At 46.6% G+C, this 22,795-nt stretch overlaps 1 protein-coding gene across 5 annotated transcripts in view; it reads left to right on the top strand.

The window, feature by feature from the left end:
• The first annotated feature begins 8,235 nt into the window (after positions 1 to 8,235).
• MXD4 (MAX dimerization protein 4) overlaps positions 8,236 to 22,795 on the top strand; it is a 39,469-nt gene continuing 24,909 nt past the window's right edge. Inside the window, exons 1-3 of one of the 5 annotated variants that reach the window (XM_075148573.1) lie at positions 8,236 to 8,477; positions 9,090 to 9,189; positions 18,655 to 18,684. In XM_075148573.1, the coding sequence (XP_075004674.1) occupies positions 8,414 to 8,477; positions 9,090 to 9,189; positions 18,655 to 18,684 (194 nt within the window). In that variant the 5' untranslated portion in view covers positions 8,236 to 8,413. Of the gene's footprint in view, positions 8,478 to 9,020; positions 9,190 to 18,654; positions 18,685 to 22,795 lie in introns of all 5 variants that reach the window. The other 4 variants (XM_075148576.1, XM_075148571.1, XM_075148575.1 and 1 more) reach the window with 4 other exon arrangements.

The raw sequence follows: 22,795 nt of genomic DNA, 5'->3' as shown, positions 1-22,795 counted from the left end.
TTTCTTGGATGCTGAAAGCCGATGATTTCCTGCTTGCTCTAGCTTTTTTTTTGCATAAGGAAGGGAGCTTGGTACAGTCATTCTGCCTGACTCTTCACTCGGTTTCCGTACTTATACCAATAAAAGAGAGTGGAAAATTGTACTTGCTTTATGTGGAATAAGAGACTATGTAAGACAGTGTGAAATCAAGCCCGTAATTTTTTATTCTAAACCATACGTTACAGATACAGTTCCTATAGAGTGCTCATTTAACATTCAGCTTCATTTCTCCATAGGAGTAATTAGCTTGCAATGAGGAAAATCATTTAATTAGGCCCACAACTGATTAGAGCCTGGTGCAGAGCCTATCGAAATAAAGGAGAAGATACAAATTGATTTCAACATGTTTTGGGTCAGACCCAATCTTCCAAAGCAAATAGAGAGATAAGACAGCATCTGCTGACTGTTCACCTGCCAAGTCTTTGTGCTGAGCTCTAATTTTAGGTCCTGCAGGCAACTGTCCAGGTTATTTACCACCTGGGCTGTTTTGATCTTCTCTCGAATGTGTGTATTGATGCATAAGCTCTCTTATCTCTACCACGATAATACTGGCCCAACTATACTAGCAGTATGAGGTTCAGCATTAATACTGATTCCTCCCTCATTCAGCTGAACAGCATTTTATTTATCTAATTACTAGTATCTATTAAGGGCCTGAACTGGCAAATCTTGACTAAGCAGTTTAAAATACATGAGTTGGACATGCTGCAGAAATGCCGAGTATTATCGTTACTGTACAACACGGGGTGCACCTACGATCTTCCCATCACAGATTCACTTGGATCCATCACGGCTAATACAAGTAAGTGACAGAATCCTATGGCTAGTAGTAGATTTGCATCAGCCACATTAGGCATTAATTTTTCCCTACTGGGAATAAAACTCAACAATTTGCTTACATACTCACTGCAGGCCTATAAATATGTTACAGATATCCGTTCTTTGATAAAAAAAAAATCTGTTCTCCCATATCCCAAATATGTATGCACATAGCTGGGTTCCTGGAGAATGGCTGTATGAAAAGACATCAGGAGTCCACCTCTAATTTCCTTCTCATCTCAAAATCTGATTTACCCAGCTTACAACTCAGTTGATTTTGGATGTCCAAGCACCCAGGTGAGCAATCTTCATGCTTAAATTTGTAAATATAACTTTTTCTTTCTTGGTTCTTCATCTGCAGTAAATATTCTATAAACTAATGGCCGCTAACTACTTTGTTGGTCTCCATAGGACACATGAACTCATTCTTCCATATCTAGATGGATTTTCAGACCAAAGAGCAATACAAATTCGCAGGAGCTTCTTCCTATAAACGCAGCAGATGTGATTCACAGATACATAGGAAGCAGGTACCTTGGGTAAGAAAATGTTATTTTTTTATGTTCAGAGGGTAGATGCCATTGAGACTGTGTTACCACTGATTGATTTTATTCATAAAGCCCACAGTTGCCTCCCTGTCCTCTTAAAGTGGACATTCTCTTTGCCAAAGGCAGACTGGTTGCAGCCCCGTTTGCTACCACGTGTACACAACTCTGCTCAGTTTCTCTCTCTGTCCTGGATTGAAACAGTGGTGCTGAGCATCAAGGCAGCTTAGAAGATGATCACAGCAAGGTAGACTATGCTTTTACTGCTATATGATGTGCTTATATCAAAGTTACCTAACAAGAAGGCCTGACTGCAAATTTTATTGGATAAAGGAGAAATGTTTAATTTATCAGCTTGTTCAAGCAGCGACCTCAGGCACATGCCCATGCCCCCCAAAACACAAAGTGGATCTGAGTCATGGTTTCTTCAAAGCCTCTTTGCACTGCACTAGTCTATATATTTTGCGGAAGCTTAATGCAATACAAATGTACACAAGGCCCCTTTCCTATGCCAAAAGAATGTAATAAGGCCATGACATGTCTGAGATTCAGATCCGAAATCATGTAACAAATCCTTCCTCTGCAGTGTACCATAATGCTGAACATGCCGGACTGGGACACCCAGTCATCCTCCCAGCTCCTCCCCTGCCTTTGCTGAGTAACACTGGCCAGTTGTTTCACCCATGTCTTGTTTCTTTTTAGTTTTTTAAAATGAAAGCAGTGATACCACTGCCTTTTGTAAAGTGCTTTGAGCGCAGCAGCATAAGTGAAGATTTTTAGAATGATGCTATCCAAAATTGCCAGGTGAAAGAAGAGTTGAGATGGAGCAGGATGATGGAGTAAATCAGTGTCTCTCAAGCTGAAAAGTCTATGCCTCACTTCAATCAGTTAAGAATAATTTCATGCCTGATCACAGAAATGGCTGCAGGGCCTGGCGGCAGGGTACTGCACGTCTCGCTGCTCGGGGAGGGGGACATTCAAGGTCCCTGCAGCCAAACTCTCAAGGACGCTAAGATACAAATGTTGTCTTTCATAATACAGCAATTAACAAGAAATGAATGTTACAGGGGACTGGCATTCAGCTTGAAGTACTATTTTTTTCAGATTTGACTTTCAAGCATGTCTGTTCCATAGCGTTTCATAAACCCTCGCTAAATCCCAAACAAAACCAGGAGAAATTCAATTGTTTTGGGAAAGCCAGTGATTCAAACAGCGCAACAAACAACTGCTCAAGAGCAGGCAGCAAGCTGGGCTAGCGAGCATCACGTTGAGAGCCCACCAACGCAGATGTGTGGGAATCACTCAGGTCGATAGGACCCCACAGTATCTATACTGTTTATTTGTTGTCGTGGTCCTTGGACCAAGCTACTCCCCAAGCTTACACCTGGGTACAGCTCCAGGGGTACCACAGGTCGAGGACCAATCCAGAGGGCACATTAGATGAGATTGCACGGACATGACTTCTCCACACTACGCAGTCCCTCAACTCTGTAGCAACAACTCATGAACCCCAATACCCCACGTACCTTCATGTCACATAACTTCAGCTTTAAGCTCTGAAAGCAGCTCTCTGATGGGCTGCCACACATCTTCAGGCACTTTGAACATAAAAAACCTACCCCAAACTAAAAGCAAACTGCACATAAAATAAAGTGATGACTAAAAGCCACATGTGCACCAGTAGCAGCCCAGAGGAGATGCAGAGCCAAGCGGCTGCAGTGACATCTGCCATTTGAGATCAGGGTTGGAGAATGGTCCTCGGCCCTGCTTTATTCGGCAGGGCAGATATAATCAGAGTGTCTTAAATTGGGCTTGGGCACTGAGAAAACTGTTACTTCGGAAATGTCTTTCTGTTCAACTTTCAGGTGTTTTTGTTTCTGCATGTAGGAAACAGAGCTAATGATCTGAATCACAGGTGAGATCAGAAATTAAATGGGATTTGAGATGCTGAGACAGGGAGCTGAAACTTGCCAGTGCCAGCTCTGAGTGCAGATCCCCTCCTGTGCGGGAAGACAACTAACTCTTGGCTAATTACCTGAGACTTGCAACACCCAAGGAAACACGGGGATGGACTCCAAGGCACAATGAAGGAGGTTATTTCTGGACATAGGGATAAGACACAGTAAGGAATTTAAAAGATGGAAGAAAGAAACATGCAGTAGCTGCAATGAGCCAAATCTGAAAAGCACGGAAGGCCTAATTATTTCTTTAAGGCCGTATGTGGGGAATAATGAAGGAAGTTGTTTGAATTATGGATCCTCAACTCATCTGCCCTCATCACAGCTCAGGGCAGTCAGCAGTTCTGATGTCACTGATCTCACATGCCATGTCATGCCACAGGATGGATTTTGGAAAAGAAAGGCATTGTAACATTTAAAAATGTAAATACTACCACTCCAATCACAAAGTGCAGGCAGCGAAGAAACCCCAAACAGCGCAGGTTGTGGGGTGTGGCTGCTGATGGCTCTCCCTTCTGCTTCTAAATATAAAGTTTTTCAAACTTCACCATGAAGTGACAGCTACCCCTTATCACTGAAGGACAGCTGTTTCTTTAGCACTCAGCTGTTCCTGCTGCTTGCTCGTAGAAATGGAAAAAAGCTATTTAGAGACGCAAATCTGCAAAGCCTTTGAGGACTTGTGTATCTTAGATCATGTCCTTCAGTTCTTAAAGTAATTTGGCTGATCTTCTTTCACACTCATTTTACACCTCTGCACCCAAGCTGACACCACCAAAGCTAGTCCTGGCTCACTGGCACAAATAAGAACAGATCCAGAACGATTCATTCTAGGTATTTTAAAAGTTTTTATGGTGCCTCCTGAGAAGGACTCAGTTGAATTCACTCTAGGAGAAATAATCTTAGTACAACTAAGATCTCTTAATTCTCTAAGTTCTCCAACACATCGTTGCACACCGAACAGAAAGCTCCTTCGACACAACTACAGGTAAATGTGTGTCAGCGCTTGTTTGGTATACGCCAATCCATACGCTGTCCTTCCTAAATGCACATGGGTTTACTCGGGATTTCATCAGCAGGGGCTCTGTGGTTACACACACGCTTATAGTTCAAGCAGACTAATACAGTTTATGACTCCTGAGGCCGAGATCCACCGTAAACAGAAATCAGCTATTTTTTGTGACTGCACTGTCCCTATTTTGCAGTCCTTAACACACTGCACGACACTGACTGACGCACATAGTCCAGCTGGTTTCAGTGGCCCCTCTCTTCCCAAAGCACCCCTTCCGTGCAGGGAAGGGTGGAAGCACAGGGCCCTGGAAAGCGCCAGTATCAATGTGAAATTGTGCTCGACCACCTTAAAACAACTGTCTTCAAAATACTTCTGTCCACATTTAAAAGCAGAAAGAGCAATCACGTTGAGTCTGACGGTTTTTACCCCAGGAGAGGTTAGGTTGCTGGGTTTGGGTCTCAGGGGGTGCAGGGGAGGGCGAGGGCTGAAACTGCTGGGGAGCGAGACCCAGCAGTCGGATCGGACCGAGCACCGAGGAGTGTCCGGTGAAGGCAGTGCTTGGTGGGGTGCGCAGCACGGGCTATCCACCCTCCTCAGTTTGTCCAAACACTTGTTTGGACTCCTGTGTTTCTGGAGGCAAACGGTGTGCGTTCATAGTGTGGTGGGGAGGGGCCGGAGAACCTTCAGGCCTTCAGAGCCTCAGTAAATCCATACCTGAATCCTGGCCTTTCATACAAGCGTATCCCACTTTCACCCAGGTACATTTATATATGTAGCATGTTCATCTTCCTTTCTGGACATACGACTGATTCCACAGTGCATGTACAAAACAGTTTAAGATACATTTAGACGCATATACAAAGAAATATAGGTGCTCTGAAAATCTGAGGTACTGCTAGATTGCTGTGGCTGGAGAACAACAGTGCCTGATCTGTACATCTTTGCATTTTCTTTACTACATGCCCTACGCACGTGGTCCAGCAAAGGGAACTTTATTTCCTGTGTGGACAACACAGACCTATGCATATATGGTTTCATGCTATTTCGTAACAGAAAGCAATGTCAAATAGTGTTTAAATGTACTTCCAGTTAAGTCAACAGCAAAACTGCCATAAATTTCAACGGGTGTACAGTGAAAACAGTAGTGTCTCACCTACATGCAGAATTTCAACAGTTCAAGCAGCAAGTGGAAAATGTTACAGCAATTTTTTCACCATTGCAATCTATGCACCAAATTATCTTCTGCCTTGTAATTCATGGAGTCAGACTTTTCCCAAGCAGATATAAAATTCTCTTAAATTACAGTCACAATGCTACGTTCTTCACAGCCTTCTATTTTGTCTCATCCTTGATGCCTGGACCAAAAGGCAGTAAAATGTGATCTGTGTTTCAGCAGTGTTCAAGAGCCACATTACACTTGCGTATCTGAGGCAGCAAGATACAGACTAATAAATTAGCAGGTGTAATGTATATGTAGTTTTAACACAATCCTGTAAAAAGACTAAAGCATAAGCCTTATTTTAATCTGAATCACTATTACCCTCTTAAAAGGAAACTGTAGCTGACATCTTTTGCCAAGGAATAAACACAGAGGACAATATTCTGCAACCCTCCTGTATGCTGAATAGCTCTTACTCAAATAGTTCAATTAAAATCAATGGGACCACTTGTGTGCCTAAGTGCTATTCTGCAGGTGGACTGATTACAGGCTTCAGAACTTTTGGCCTGACGATGTATGAATGTGTGATCACAGCACAGTTTAAAACTACTTGCTCATGTTAAAACCAACCAGTTTTAGGCAACAGCTGTGCAGCAGCTATCTGAGATAAGAATGCAAAGTTAGCAGCACAAATAGGATGGTGTGGACAGGAAAGGTGCTGAGCTCCTTCCTGTTCAGCCCGTACGCCAGAAGTCAGGCTATTCTGGTAGATGGCTTCTGTGTATCCAAATGACGAAAGGCAGCTGAATATGCTGGCAAGGGTTGGAAAGCTGGCAGTAACTCTGACTGCATTTCTAAGAGCTTTCCACTGTTTCTTTTTTCAGCAGGTTAGACTATTGTGTAGAGTTTAATAATTCTTTTAAATCTCTGTGCATCTTTTTGCAGTACTGTTGTTTTCCTCTCTTGCCTGCACGCTGTAAGGGGTCACAGATGTATGTGCCAGACACATTTTTGCAGCATCTCTGGCATCCCATTTGTATCATCTTTTTCATTCCAGTTCATTTCTTGCCATACTTTCCACTATGAGAGCAGGAGGCTTTTCCTTCAGTTGTAGTCATATGCCAACATTCTTCTGACTTATAGATGGCAAGGAGAAACAGAATTGAAATCTGCTTGAAATCTCAGCTAGCTTTAGGAAATCCCTCCTGCACTGGTGGCGGTAAGAAATCCCACAGTGGGCACACCAAGAGCTCCCTTCTTGCTTTAAGATGCACAAGGGCCCAACCCAGTGGCCTGGTGATGCCCAGGGGCCCTCCATTTGCCGACGCCTGGGGAGGCGGTTGCTTTTTTGCCCTCGATGCCTGCCAAGGTCCCTGGGCGCTGTCACGAGGAGGCACCTCCTCACGGCCTGCTGCCCCACTTCCCTTGCCTTCCTTGCAGGCGTCTCTGGGGCTACCGGGGACTCCGGGCCCCGCTTCCCTCCCCATGGCCTGGAAGGAGCAGCACCCTCGTATTTACAGTGAAAAATAATACTTTTTTTGTGTGAAAACTGCCCGACGCTGATGGGACAAGAGGCGCCGAGGCGCAAGCCCAGCGGCTGGCACGGCTCAAGGCCCCTTCCGCCGCGGCATCGCGACGCTCATCAGCGAGAGGGCGGCGCGCCGGTTGCACGAACGCTGTGCAGACCCCCGCCGCCCGCACGCGCCGCCCCTGCGCGGGCTTCTCTTCCGGCGAAGCGGGTCCGCGCCCCCTCGCCCGCCCCCACGCGCATGCGCCGCCCGCGCCTTTCCTCAGCGCCGCCCGCCCCACGGCTGTGGGCCGGGGAGCCTTGGCACAGCGCCGCCGCGGAGGCGGGCACCCCGGGTGGCGGTGCCCGGGAGGGAGCCGCTGCCGACGCCCGTGCCCAGCGGGGGGAGGCCGCGGGGGTGGAGGTCTGACCCGGGCCGGTAATGCCTGGGGGCACGCCGGGCCGGGCCGAGCCCGCAGCGCCCTGGGCGAGCGTCTGCAGCCGTGCCGAGCAGGCGCGGTTATGGCGGCAGCGGGTTTCCTTCACAGAAGTCGGCGCTCCCCAGGCCTGGCTCCGGCCGCCCCGTCTTTTCCCTTTTTTTCCCCTCTTTCCCCCGGCTCAGCAAGCCCGCGCTCCGGCGGCAGGTTTGCCGTTAGCATTAGTAGCTGCTCCGGCACCCGCCGATGCGCTCCCCGGTCCGGCGACCGTGTCGCGCACGGCAGCGTGTGAGGGCGGGCGGCGGGGGCGGAGCCTCGCGCCGCCCCGCCCCTCTGCCTGCCTCCTCCTCGCAGCAACGCCGCGCGTCCACCCGCCCATTGGCTCCCCCCTTCCTGCCTCCCCGCCTCCTGCCGCACGGCACGCGCTTCCCACCTCATTGGCTCCTTCCCCGTCCTCATTTGCATGGCGCCCCGCGCACCAATCGGCGGCCGCTACCTGCTTAACATGCAAGAAGCCGGCCACTCAGCTAGCGCGGGGGCCGGGCCACCACGTGCTGTTGCTAAGCTTCGGCTTCTAAATTGTTACTATAGTGGCCAGCCAATCGGACGGGGAGATGGGGATCTGTCAACATTCCCTGCCCCAGCCAGAGGAAAAGGGGGGGGTGCTCTGGCTGCCGATTGGCCCGGCTGCCTCACTGCGTCCCGCCCCTGCGCCGAATTGCGATTCTCTATTGGCGGCGCGGGCTGCCCGTCGCCTGTGTGTCAAATGTAGGTTGAGAGAGGTGCCTTATAACCGGGGGCTTGGAAGTCCCCCGCGCGTGAACTCGGCGCGGTGCGCGACGCGGGGCGACGGGGGGCGAGGGGCTCGGCTCGGCTCGGCTCGGCTCGGCTCGGCTCGGCTCGGCTCGGCTCGGCTCGGCTCGGCTCGGCACAGGCAGCCATGGAATTGAACTCTCTGTTAATTCTCCTGGAAGCGGCCGAGTACTTGGAGAGAAGAGACCGAGGTACTGGGCGCAGGCGGGCAGTCAGTCAGTCACCCGCAGGCGCTCCCAGCCGCTCTCGGCCTTTGTTGTGTGGCGGCGGCGGGCGGCCCGGGCCGGGGGACAAGCCCCGCGCCCTCACCTGCCCGGGCGCCGCGGGATTGACCCGGGCTTCGCCAGAGGCACCGCGCTGGGGGAGGAACAGTGCTCTTCTCTTGGCTTTTTTTTTTAAAAAAAAAAAAAATCGGTTATTTTTTTGTCAAGCTCCGGATGGGGATGGTGTGTGTGTTGCAGCGCTCAGGATACCTCACACTTCTCTGTGTGTGGCAGTCGTTAATTGTATGGCAGTGCTCCCCTCCCCCCAGCGCAGCGTGACAAGGGTTTGCATGATCCGCCTCGTTTTTACTGTGCACTCAAATAATCCTCCTAATTTCGGCACTTTTTTCTTTTCTTTTTTTTTTTTTTTTTGGTTTACCGAGTTGTTATTTTTTTTGTCTCGCTTCTTTAAGAGATGCCAGAATAAAATCCAAACAAATCAACCGGAAAAAATTCTGTTCTTTACCCTAGCGTTCCTGCAAAGGAGGAAAAAAATGCATGGAAAAAATATATTGCCACTAATGCTGACTTTGTCCCTAGAAGCAGAACATGGCTATGCATCAGTGTTACCCTTCGATAGTGACTATTCCAGAAAGAAAACAAAGGCAGGCACCATGGCCAGAAAATCCCAGAATAACAGGTAATAGACGCACCGCTTTTTCAGAATGAATCGGCAGCTTTTCCAATGTGTCTAGCTTGTGTGCAGTGCATACATTTATTAAAAATAATAACTAATCCTGTGTCTTAGTTTCCCCCATCCCGGTAGTCGCCATTTTTTCCCTGGATGGGCTTGGCTCTGTTTTGATCTCTCATATAAACACTGCCACGCGTACACCATCTCCTTAGTACTCACTGCACTTCTAAACCATCCGCCCTCATCGCTCCTTCTGCTCCGCGCTCACCGACAGCGGCTTTTACTGCAGATCTTAACACCATAATCGCCACCCAGACTTCTCTTTGCATGGCACTAATTTCCCCCCCAGCATTTATTTATAAACCACAGGCAGCGAACCGGCCGCCTCCCCCATCGCAGCCAGAGCAGATGCAGCCTCCGGTTGCAGCCGGGCTCTCGGAGGGGGAGCGTGTTCGGGGTGGTGGGGGGAGACCCACCGGCGCACTTGAACTTCTCCTGTAGGTATTAAGGGAGAAGGTGCTGGAGTGAACTTGACCTCTCCGGGGCTTCTGCTGCACCGCTGGGTCGCCAGCCCGCCTGCCCACCGCATGCAGATCCGTCAAAATGCATGACTCGGTCGTTATTTATCACGATTATCGTCCGCCTCTTTGGCGTGGTAGTGGTGGTTTTGTTGTTTTCCCCGCAGCCGCTACCTGTGCTGCGATGGCATGAGCGGAGGGCTGCTGTGCGCAGGCTCTCTGCAGCTTTGTTTGCTGCTCGGGCAGCGGCTGTGTACGTGCAGGAGGCTGTCTTACAGGGACAGTGCCGGCCCCTGCCTGGGAGCTCCTCCAGTCCTGTGCTCTGCTTTGCTCTTCCAGGGCTGCTCCGGAGAGGACCGAGGACTGTGCCCAGCTGGGCCTGCTTTGCCCCGGAGCGGGGATGCTCTCCCCAGCGCAGGCTCCGCTCTGCACGGTCGTGCTGGATGGTGGCTCCTGTAGAATAGCCTAAAATGAACTCGGCTTGCATGTGACTTGTTTTCCAAACGAGCAGTGAGTCTCGGCAGGCCCACTCCGCTCTCTCTCCTCCAGCGGGCATCCCGCGTGGCAGTGGGCAGCTGGGTCTGCTGGCGCTGGGGAGGTATGGGGCAGAGGGCCAGCGGCTGCTCGTGGGGCACTGGAGGTGCAAACTGAAATCAAAAGCTGGCGAGCTCCCTCCTTGAGAAAAACGCAAGCTAGTGAGCTCCCTGGTCGTGCCTACCGCAGCCGAGCAATGTGTCTTGAAGATAACTGAGGGGGAGCAAATTATTCCCCTATGCCCCTACTCTAAGCAAGGCAACCATTTCAGAGGTTATTAATTGCAGTACTCCTACATTTTTTGTTTTCAGTTGAATTCTTTGTCTCATCTTGGAGCATAGAGAAGACGTCAGTTCATTTTAAAAAAGAAAGTCATCAGGAGTGGGAGGCGTGTCTTGTTTCCTGAGACACTTTGCTCCCGAAGATTTTTAATTATTTTCTTATAAAGTATGCTCGCTGCCTTTAAAAAAAATTCACAGTTAACGACAACAGGTCTTGTAGGATTTCCAGCTGTAAACTGCTCATTGAATTGTACGGATTTCTTCTTTTCTGTCTCTTGCATTCAAGAAATCTGTGTTACTTACAGAGCTATTATTCCATCGTTTCCGTTCTTAGGTCTCTTGTCATCCGCTGCAAAACAGTTATTTGTCTGAACTGTAAGCTGCTTTCAGGAGTTTTTAGGAGAGGATTTGTAATCTATCAAATACAGCAGAATTAAAAGATTTCTGGTCACAGATTTGCTAGCATTATTAAAGCTGAGGCATACACGTCTGCTTGCAGTTAACCTTCCTGCTTTTTTTCTGCCTGTAGATTTATATTTACCTGTTCAGTCTTTCGCTCTGATTCTCACTCTGTAGTAGTGGCAACCTTCAAAAATGCCATCCTGCGGTACATGATGTGTACATTTACTTATACTTTCTTTTCTTCTAGCTGCAGTGATTAGATTAGGGATGAGTCGTTTGTGTTACAGGACAGGATAATGCTTGTCGAGAAATGGTTTCAAGGGTGGCCACCACCAGGACGGTGGTTTGCCTGGTTCGGCACGGACACTGGCCTTGCTTGCCCATGTGGGAAATAGAGGCGCGTTGCTTCGGTGCAGCACCCTGCTATTTCAGGGACGGAGGTGCAGCAGCAGGGCCGTGCGGGCAGCTCTGCGTTGTACCTATAGACTCTGTACCCACATCTAGCAATTGCTGCTCAAGTCTGCCTGTGAGCTTAGATTTGAGGGGGAGAAATTATCCTTACATTTGAACATCCAATCTAAAATGCCTGAAGTACACTAGCATCACTGGTTTATTGTTATTTGGAGCTTACAGGCTATAGGGTCTGAGGCCCGGACTAGAGTTTGAATTTTTGATAATACAGTTAAATCTTCCTGAGCAACTCAAAGATTAACAGAGGGAGACGACTGGCCAAAGTTCAGAGGATCTGGAGTGGTCGTGGGTGATGTGAACCACCGGGCAAAGTGTTTGTCCATGTTGTTCCACTTGAAGCATTTTCCAGATGCACTGGGTTTGGAGCATCAGATGCAGGCAGGCATGATTGCGTACATATAATAATATGCCTTATTATTGCGTTGTTTTTCTTACATAGAAAAATACATACTTAAGGTTGGGGGAGTAGGAAAGGAACAGATAACTGCACATTTCAAAACTGCAGGGGCTTTGTTGTTGTTTTCATTATCTATTTTTGTATCCTGCTGCTTGCAGCATCTGATCAGATTAAAAAGCGATATATGTATATATATGTATATTTTTTTTTTCCATGCTTTATGACCTATGCATATATAAAAGCATGAAAAACGTCTTCCTCCTCATTCTGGGAAAATCAGAAAAGAGAAGAGGAGGAGAAAAACTGTCAGATGTGAGGAAGCCTGGTGTGCTGTACCCTTCTTCTTTGTTCTGTATTTTCTCCCCCATGTTGCCTGCCTGCGGGGTGGGGAAGAGCGTACCCCGTGTAGTTCAGGTGTGCTGACCGGCTGCTACGGGCTGGGGGACCGGGCAGGGGTGGATTACAGCCGCCCTGTTGTTCAGCGAGAGCACTGATGGACGCCTTCTTCCTCTGCCGAGGTGGTGGTGATGTTCATGTACGAAATCGTATCTTGAGACCTCCATCCTCTCGTTGAAGGCTGGCGAGGCCCAAACCCGCAGGAGAAGAAGGGGGAGGAAGGCTGCCCACCCTTTGGACAGGATGCTTAGGTCTGGGCTAAAAGCTTGCTGGCCTCTCCACTGCGATTAAGTGAGAAGTAATTTTGACAGGTTTGGATTCATGCAGGGAAAAATACCAGCAGAATTGCATTTAATTAACCAAAATCTATAAGCCTTCTGTCCACCACAGGAATGTAACATTTTTGCTTTGTCCACTGATAGCTTTGGATCAAAATTGGAAGTGGTCATTAGCAGTTTGTTGCTGAACAATATTCTTGGGATTATTGGTAGCAATCAGACACAATTTTTAGCCATTTCTTTTTCACTTCAACATTAAAATTACTTGATTTTATGTGTTTTCTTCTCACTCAGTTTCCTATGATGTGCCCTTTCCCATGTCACACAAACCAAACCGCTTTGTTTTCTCTCTCTTTCCGGTTTGCCGTTTGTACCGTGTCCTCAGCTGAGATTCAGACTTGTTCCCCTCCAGTAGTTTTGACCAAAATCCTCTGGCAAATGAAACTGGATTCTTGTTTTGGAAAGAGGACAGGAGATTAGAGAAAGGCACAAGACTGTCTTTTAGGGGGGGAGGTAAACCTGGGTCACATCTTCGTGTTACACTAATACTTATCAGGCACTTGACCACAGTACAATAAATGTCTCCTCTTCACAGAGCAGTGGCTGTAGTTCCTAAAGCAGTGCCACGCAGCCTAATAATTCTTGTTAATGTGTAGTTGGAGTTAAAGAAAAGGCATGAAACAAACAGCTGGATTTAGTGCAGTTGTGCCTTGGAAATGTTAATAACAAATACTCAAAAGTCCCCCCAAGCTTGCCGTTTGATCCAAGGAAATGGATAGGTAACACGTGTGCAATGTGCCGAGGAGGAATATGACGCAAATCTGAAATTTGGTGACATTTGCTCACGAGGCGAGGCACTTTGACAGAAAACCACACTAGCCTGCAGATAACTGGGCTTTCTTCTGCCCTGGCTGTAACGACGCTCACCAGGTGTGGGGTGGCTTGAGCTGTCCGTGGGTGTGAGGTGCGTGTCTGCCCGTGCGCGGGGGAGCTCGGGCAGCCGCTTTGCCACGAAAAGGTCAGAAGTAAGGTAACATGAAAACTAAAATCTTAGTGTTAGATACGAGTCTACTGAGGTCCCAGTTAAATTCACTTGCAGAGAAAGGAATTGGATGTTGGTGGTGCAGTGCGTTTGGCCTGTTAATTTAGGAGCTGGTTTATTGAAGGAGGGGGAGCAAAATAAATGCTGGTTTATAAATGTATCTTCTGTATCTATTAATTAATATTTTTGCTCATGTGTTATATAAATAGACTTGTACTTTGTGCTGTGTTCTGGTGAAGGGTTATAGCTAGAAAAAGATGAAAGCTGGATTTGGTGTTTCAAATAAAAACAGAGCTTAATGTCCGAATTCCTCTGTTAATGTTGGCTCATGGTGAGGGTCAACCTGTGGCCTGCAGAGCGAGCCCCTTGCTCTCTGCAGATGTTATTCTGTGCCCACACAAAGCAGCTTAGGGATCAGAGCCTGATTTTTATTTTATTTCTCCTTAATTTTTTTTTTTTTTTGTGGGAGGCCGAGAATAAAACACTGCAAACCAGACTGTGGAGACATGGCTCCTCTGCTTTTTTGCCTGGCTTTCTGAATTCGATAGATCCTCTGGGTTTGCTTTCCTAAAGCTGGCAGCAGAGGGACATCAATTGATATCACCATGCTTGTTTTTAAAACTGATGCGTTTTGGTCCCAATATAATAGATCTCACCAACTGGTCTGTCACCCCTGAGGAACTACAGTAGGTCTGTGATGCCTGGGAGTTGCAGTGCTCGTGCAATTGAGGAGAACAAATTGCCACCGTATTAGAAGCGTGTTCGGACCTCGCCACCACAAACATGTGGCAGCGCAAACTTGAATGAGGTACTGGAGCCAGAGCTCTGCATCGAGGCTGTGCCAGTATGCCTGGTTCCCAGATCCCAGCTGAATCTGCAGGGCCGGTTAAATTTTGCTATGAGGAGAATGCAAAAGCCATTTCTAGTGGATTAATTCCATACAGGCTGTTTCTTCGACAGGCTGTAAGTGATGTATCCAGTTTAAAACAAATGGAAAAAACCCAATGACGCAGGAGCAGTGAATACTGGGCAGGACATGTACTTATGTGCAGGTTTATTGTCGCAGCACTCCTCATCTCGGGTGATTTCGTGTGGCGGGCTGTAATATTTTCAGGTGCATCCCATGGCAAGTTATGTGTGCAGACAGAAAATTTCCTGGAAGCGAATCGGGATCTTGCCAGCTGTGAGCCGTGTAGCAGTCGCATCCAGACAAGACTGCGGGTGTATGAACTGCGTGCTCTTGCGCACTGGCACGCTTGGGAGTGGCAATCAGATGCAGACACTTAGCATGTACCACCTTGTAAAACTTCTTGCTCGGTTTGTTTTTACTCTCTTGGCCTGGACAAAAGGTGAAGTGCAGGCAACGTAGTTTGCACATGGCCCTCCAAGTGCCGTGCGAGCTTAGGTGGAATTGTGTCCTCTGCACATGGGTTGTACAACACTCTGCCAGCCCTGCCTGCACCAGAAAGCCCTGGCGCAGGCAGGGCTCTTGCCACTGTTTTAAGCATTTCGTTAAATAGCCCGCTCTGCTCCCTATAGCACTTCAAAATGCGTTGGCAACCGGTAGCACATCAGTGACTCGCGGCCTGGACCTGGCTCCCATGAGCATTGGGGAAGAAGTTTCAGCGGCGTTTCTGATACGTCCCTGCTTTTGTCAGGAGCTGTGCTTGTTTCCTTCCAACAAGATGCAGCGTCTGGTGGGGCAAATGGGTGGAAGAGTAGGGGAAGATGATTTAGTAACCAAACAGGCAGCGCGTCACACGTATGGTGAAATCTCAGCTTGGTACATGTGTGGGCAGTTCCTGCTGGCTTACTGGTAAACTGGTAGAAAGTTATTCTTTTTGGGGGGGGACTTGTCTTTTCTGGGTTAGTCTTATCATCTCAATTAGCACCTGTCCTAATGGTGCTGAGTGTTGCATCAACGACATGCTCAAATACAAGTACCTAGAAGTCTTGTTTAGGGCAGGGAGGGTGGTGGAAGGGGACAGCATTAGGCACTTGCTGTTGAAAGTGGCACAGCATCTTGCAAACCAACAACTGCATTTACTTGGCTCCCTCCCCTTCTTTCAAATCTTCTTTTGACAATTTATTCACAAAGAAATTTTAACTGCTACTTCATGGCTTGTGAACTGCTTGGCATTTGCTGAAGGGATATTAGGGCTGTCTCAGGTCAACGGTGTAGTCTAAGCAGCAGCATTGCTGATCTCCTCCTGAATCTGTGATTTTGCTGATGATTTTTTTTATTGTTGTCTTTTTCCCTTTATTTTTATCTGGATCTTTTTATTGACACCTTTCTTTCATCACTGCTTCCCCCAACTCCCCCAAGTTTTGCCTGCAGGTACAGATCCTAATATACTGAACTTAAGCTAAACACCAAAAGTCTTTCTTCTCTTGCAGCCACTTTTGAAGGGCTCCACCGGAACAATTTGTCTGAAAACCACAGTTGTACACCTGTCTCTGCTATATAAATATATATATCTCCATATATCTTCTTAGTCCTGGCCCACACCTTATCTTTTATTGAAGTTTGTAAACTCCATTTTAAAATGGAGGTAGTGCTTGGGCTGCTGGTTTGTGTGTAGACCCATTCTTGTGTGTTTTTTCCTCGCTTCAGGTTGCATGAAAAGCAGGAGGAGATGGATATTTTTGCAATATACAGTGCTGTAGACAATGAAGGAGAGAATAAACAATATTTAGAGAGATGTTCATGTCTTCTGAAAATAAACCCAACAAAAAAAAAACCCATCATGCTTATAATAGGGTATTTAGCCTGTTCTGTGGCTGGAGCAACTGCCAGGTAAATGCCAAAACTCTCAGTTTTGGTTCCCAGATAGGGCCTGATAGTTGAGGCATTAGTCAGCCTCCCTGCACCTCCTGAAATGTGTGGCTGATGCCGATGTTTGCACGCATCCATTAGGCTTCTGCATCCCAAAGAGCTCTGCAAAGAGGCACACGTTTGCCGCCGCTCCGTTTGGTAGCTGGCATAACCAGGGCAGGCAGCTGTGCCCCTCCAAAGCCAGTCTGGCAGGACGTATCCCAGGTGAATGCCAGGGTCACCCTTCATGAGCCAGAGGTGCCTTGTAGGTGTGCTGCAAGCAGAAGGACTGCCAGCTATTCATTGCGTCCTCTCTTTACCCAGCAAAATACTCTGTGCAGGCTGCATTTCTTGGCCAGTATTTTTTCTGCTGGTGCAGCGGTCACCGTGCATGCTCACCGGAGCTGGGTGTGAGCTCCGCTACAGCAGGCAGGTTGGAATTGGCTAGTTACAGTGATCATGTTCGTCTTGGGTATAATTGCCAAAAATGTCAGGGAGGTCATGCCATAGGGCTGAATCTAGGCCAGCCTATATTTCCTCTCTCTTCCAGAGCTCCCTGCGAACAGTGTCTTTGTGCCTTTGATGGGCCCATTGGGGGTGTGGGGGGAGAATGGTTCCTCCTGAACTTACATTTTCTGTGTGTTTTCATAAGCTTTGGCAGATTTGGCATAGTGTGTGTCACTTTTCACGGAGAAAAGGTTTGACTATCTCTGTGTGTGTAGGAGTAGAAAATAAAAACAATATTCCCTTATTATGGTCAAATGGTAAAGGCAGTAAATCACAGCAAACCCAGCCCACCTTAATGTAGCACAGAACATGTGTAAAACACTTTCAGTGTTGCTGCATTGGTCAGGAGCACTTACATGGCGCAGTAGAAACACATAACATTACCTGATTGTGGCTCACTTGATGCAACAAGTTAAAAAAAAAGAAAAATTCATAGGCTTTTCAGAAACAGATACCAGGTCATGGTTGACATAGCTAATGTCTTGGTAACAATACTGGGATGCTTACCAGTGAAAATGAATTAACATCAGTGCTGAACCTTGTATGCATTTGAGTTTTCTTCTACCTGCAAAGGGGCAGTTCACTTAATTCCTTGCAGGATCAGGAGCTGCGCCGGGCTGAAATAAATTGTTTGTGGATTTGTTCGTTGGTTATTTCTTTGCATGAGCTTTGCTTTTTTTTTCCCCTCTCTGTGGCTGGAGAGATGCTTTCATCGTCAGTAACACCTAGGTATGCCGCAGCATCCAGCTGCATGCGCGTGTGCGGGGAGAGGCGGAACGGCTTGTCACTGGGCAGGCTGTGCATTTGTGCAGGAAGAATTTCTCACCCTGGAATGTCTCTGCTCACTCGATGGACTGTGCACTTACACCTCCACAAAGCCATCTCGGTCAGCACATTGTGCCCAGATGCAGGCAGGGGTTACAGCACGTTGTAGGAGAGCTGCTTTGACATAATCTGCCAGCCATAAAAGCTGCCACTGCCTTTGTATCTTTTGATCCTTACGTACTGGCAATGTTTTCAGTTGGACAAAACTAAAGGTCTGGGAAGTTGCTGGTTTCGAAGTAGCAACAATAACTTCATTTTAGGAATGTTTTTAATCTGAGCTGTGTAAATAAAAAAAAATTAATATTTCCAGCTGAATCAATTAAAAAAAAATCCTCCAAGAAGTTAGGGCTGCCTTCTAAAGGCAAAAAACCTGAGGCATCGATTGGGGGGGGGGGGAAATAATCTCAAATCACAGTAGATTGGAAGAGAATAGCATACTGATGTGGTCAGTTCAGGGACTGTGATGTTATTTTCTTTTTCTGTTTGTGGACTCGGAAGAATTAAGAGGATTCCTTTTTTTTTGCCGTTAAGATGTCAACAGCAACAGCAGTGGTTAGCTGCTGATTTTTCTTTCTGCTTTTCTGTGGGCTTGAAAGCTAGCTTTTGGGGTGCTTTTTACTCTTACCTGTTGCCATTTAGATCTTCTAACGCTTTCTGCCCCCTCATAATTTTTCTTCACAGATAAAAATCTTGTGGGCTGTTTTCATTACTAACCTGCTCAGTTTTTTATGTCCAATTCTGTCTCTGAATCTATTGAATGCTAATAAATGCAAATTTATTATAATTCCCCCCCAAACCCACGGTTTACTCTTGGAAATTAAGTTGATACCTTGAAGTATCTAAGGGATGTAAAAGTGAACCAATTTAACAGCAAAGCTGTTTCATAATCCATATAAATACATGTTTTAGAGAGCTCTTTTGCAACTTATGCAGGTGTTGGCTTTTAAATATTCTAAATCTTGGTATCTATCCTTTTCTCTAATATTTCTTTTCTCTTTTTAATAGGTCATCACACAACGAACTAGAAAAACATAGGTAAGTCTTGAGAAAAAAGCAAATTAAAAGATGTATGGCTAGAATTACCATGCTTATTGAAGGATATGTTGTTGAAATTGTTTTGATTCTGCACTGAATAGTTTATTAAGTTGGGCTTTTTTTATCAACTAAAATCTAATAGGTATAATATTATTTGGCTTTTTTCCTGTTGTTCGGTATGCTATTTTTGAAACACCCCTGATAATTAGCTTTGGACTGATTAACGCTGTAACTGGTTAACCATACTGTTACTATAAAGAATCTGATTGCAGCAAGTGTTTGCTAGAGGTGTTAAATGCTGTAAGTACAATCGAAGTATTTTGTGATTAAGGTGGATGATTTTCAGGGAACAGTATGTCACACAGCATTATTCTATGTTTTTTTTTAAAGTATGCCTAAAGTGCAGTTAATTTTCATCTTGCATGTAAGTACCTACAGATATGTTTTTCCCCTCCGTCTGCTTCCTTGCTGGTACGTGTCCTGTCCGAAGAGCTGTGTGTGGGCTAGGAATCAGCAACTCCTGAGCTGCAGCCCTGGTTCTGAGTATCCAGCGCTGTGAAAAGCTGTACTTACTTACCAAGGACATTCATTAGACCCTGAAGACCCGATTTTTAAGGAACTGATGTTTGCACAGTTTTGGAGGCAGCGTTTACCATCTATTGTGTCTTGTCAGAGTTTGTTTGCAGATGGGCTTTTTAGCTGTAGGAAGTCTGCTGGGGTACGCTGCTGTGAAGGTCCACACCGAGAGCTGCCAAGTGCAAAAGGTGCCCGTCTTCGCACTGGCTTTCGGTTCCCTGGCTGAGCAGCGCCGTGGCACCCTCACTGCAGGACCGCTGCCTTTCACTTACCATTCAGGCAGCAGGACAAACTCTCTTTCGGGTAGTTTTTTGTACTTTTTTGTGTAGCTTGTGGTCTTTCGGGTTTCATGCATCCAAACAAAGCAAGGGGTGTGTGTGTGAATATGACTTAAACCTATCTGCACGCTTCTAAATATGTGAAACGTGGTTGATGGCACAAGATTGAACTCACAGAGGGTTTTTTTGTGTGTTGTTCTGTGGCCGCAGTTACGTAGCAGCTAGACCATCACTTCCCTTGCATGCCTACATGCTTTCCTGTAGTTTAATTGTAATATGAGTAAACTATAGCCCTGCCTAAGAGCCACGTGGTCATCCTAGAGATGAGAGGAACTGGGGAAGGCTTAAGCTCACAAACGCAGGCCTGGGCTGCAGAATGCAGTGCATTGGCTAAGGCAGTGAAATCAGCTGGCAGAAGTTCTGCTGACAGAGTCTTCAGGAAAATAACTTCATGCAAAACTCTGTCCTTTGGTCACACTTCTTTGGGAAAAAAAAAAAAAATCTTTGGCCCCAACTGTGCTTCTTTCTCACTCTCATTTTTTTCCATCCTCTTTCCAGATATTCTGTTCCATTTCTTCCTTTTCTCCTGCTCTATCATTACTGACTTGTCATAATCTAAACTACATATTACTGTTTTTTTTTTTTTTTTCTTCCAGTCATTTTTATAACCTGAGCGTGGAGTTGCCTCTTCTTCCCCCTGCTCTGCCTTAACATGTTTAAGCAGCCCAGTAAATGAGGCACAGCAGTATTTGCAGCAGATGCAGGAGCAGAAGAAGGATCTATTAATTGTTCAGTCTCTGTTCTCACTTTCAGTTCTGTGTTGTATCTTTGTAGTAGCTGGACCATATAGTATTTGCCTTGCTAGCTTTTCTTTCTCTGCCATCTCAAGGTCAAAATAGGTAAACTGCAAGGTATGTCTTGTGATGATACAACTAATATTTGTAACCGCTGCTGCTTGCTGTACCTCCTACACTTACACTATACTTGAAGCCAGATTTTATTATTCCTGGCGAGAACCTGCAAATTAGTGCAAGATCCTTCTATGTGCAAACAGGTGTTTACAAAAGCAGATCAGGTATGCACAATTGTAGTTACCTAACGTGTTGGTGCGAAGGACTCTTGTAATTTTAATTTTTTTTTAACAACCCCCTCCTCTAGCACTGTGGGTGTATGAGCTGAGAATACCGATCATAATGTTTTTCACTCTGTTTTATTAAAATTGCATTAAAATCCATCGAGCATCTTGTAAAGTTTAGTGGAAGATCCACAGACATAGTGAGTCCCCGTAGCAGCTGGTCCTTGCAGCAGAGCCCATTCTCTTCCCCCGGCACAGCCCTGCCCTGCTGGCTGTGAAGCCCTGGATGTTGATTTTGGAGGTGTATCCTTTCTAGGACCAGCGCCTTTGACTCACCATTGCCATGATGCTTCTGGCTGAGACACACTTGGTTATCTCACAGGAGCCTGTCAAGGAGGAAGAGAGAAGATGGCTGCTCATATCCTCCTTCTTGCCCAGTCCCTCACGTGGTGTCTGTGAGCTGGACTGAGCACTGGAGGGCAGGGAAATAGCTTCCTCATTTACAGGGCCTTTGTGTCCTGGATGAGGGTGGCCAGAGCTGCCACTAACCGGAAAGCCACAGTAGCCGTGTACTGGTACACGGTGCTGTTCAGGTTCTGCATTGGTTTTGCACATAAGAGGTTTTATCTCTGGTTTTGATGTCAGTGGGAGTGACGGTGGTTGATCTCTGTGTGTGCAGACCCGGCCATTTGGCACCACTACTTTAATTTGCATTTTCTACTGCTGGGTCTTTTCTCTGTATGCTCTTGAGGGGATGCTCAGAGGAAGGCAAATGGAAGCAGAGACATAATTCCAACAAAAACTGTCGTTACAGAATTCAGACTACAATTATGGAAAAGTGTTCATCAGCAATTCATACATAAAATTCCTTTTTCTCTGCTTTAAGCCTCCCTAGAATACCCTGCTCAGAACTTCAGTGTGTGTTCATTATCGTGAAACTCTGTAAGGACTCATCCCTCTAATAGCAGTCCTGTTTTGGTCCCGTGTGATTAAGGTTTGCATCTCAGAGCCATGAAACAGGAAACCCCCTAAATAAAAAGTAGGAAGGCAGGAAATCTTCTATCCTAAGAACAGATGAGGTTCTAGAAGATATCTTAATAATTACAGACAGGTCAATCAGAATGGCACTCGGATGTAACTAGTTCCTAATGACAAATATATACATGTATATTCATGTATATATTTTTTGTTCTTTTTTCCAGCCAGAGCATTATATCAGTAGGCTTTCACAGAGCAATGATGTAAATAGCAAGTACGTTGGTAATCATGACTTTTTGCAAGGCAGTTTTTAAATTGACCTAACCTGACGGCTGTACAGAGGAATTCAACTTTCATAGTGTTAAAAAACCAAGAATCCATGAGAGACTCAAGCTTCTTAAAAAGACACAGCATAATCTCATTTATTTCCATCCGTTTGTACTAGTTCGACATTATAATGTAAAAACCAGGTATATCCCCCTGAAGATTGTACAGAGATCTTCACGCTGCTCTGGGTGAGTCAGCTGCCCTCTGCCATTCATGTGTGGACTTGTCCCGGCAGCTTGCGCCGGGCTGCGGGAGGAAGCGACACCTCCCTGCCGTGGTCCATCCTTTCTTGTCGGAAGCAGATGGAGCCCTGGCAAGGGATACTGGGACCAACCTGTCAGGGCTCCTTTGGTGACAGAGTCATTTCATTCCTGCCTGGCTGTGAGGAGCTCTGCTGCAGGAGGAGTTCAAGATTTTGTCATTTCTATGGCAAAGTCTTTGAAAATAGCTTGTGAACGGAATGATTTTAAAGAACAGCTTTTAAGAATTAGTGAAAAGTGTGCCTTGACATCGGCAAGCCACATGCTGCTGTCCCCACGCTGGCACCGTGTGAGCTGAACGAGTGCCTTGGCTGGGTGACCATGGTACGGCTTGATCTAGATGGACAGTTATCTCCTGCCTCTGTCAAACCGTTTGTATTATTCTCTGTGGAATTTGGGGTTTTTTTTTAGTCAAGAAGGAGGGAAGGGGCAGATCAGCAGGGGTGAAAGTTGTCCCACCTGCATTCCACAAAATAGCAAACTCCTGGCAAGCAGTGGGAGTATAATTAGAAGAGGGAGCTGATTAATGCCTTTAGGCAGGATGGACCGGCAATCTTGAGCATGGCAGTGCTCAGCAGTGCAGCATCTGAGTTGCAAGTGCTCTCCTGCTTGGAGGA

Source organism: Calonectris borealis, chromosome 4 (genome assembly GCF_964195595.1).
Source record: "Calonectris borealis chromosome 4, bCalBor7.hap1.2, whole genome shotgun sequence".
In the NCBI taxonomy this organism is placed as follows: Eukaryota; Metazoa; Chordata; class Aves; order Procellariiformes; family Procellariidae; genus Calonectris; species Calonectris borealis.
This window is presented reverse-complemented; position numbering and strand designations above follow the sequence as displayed.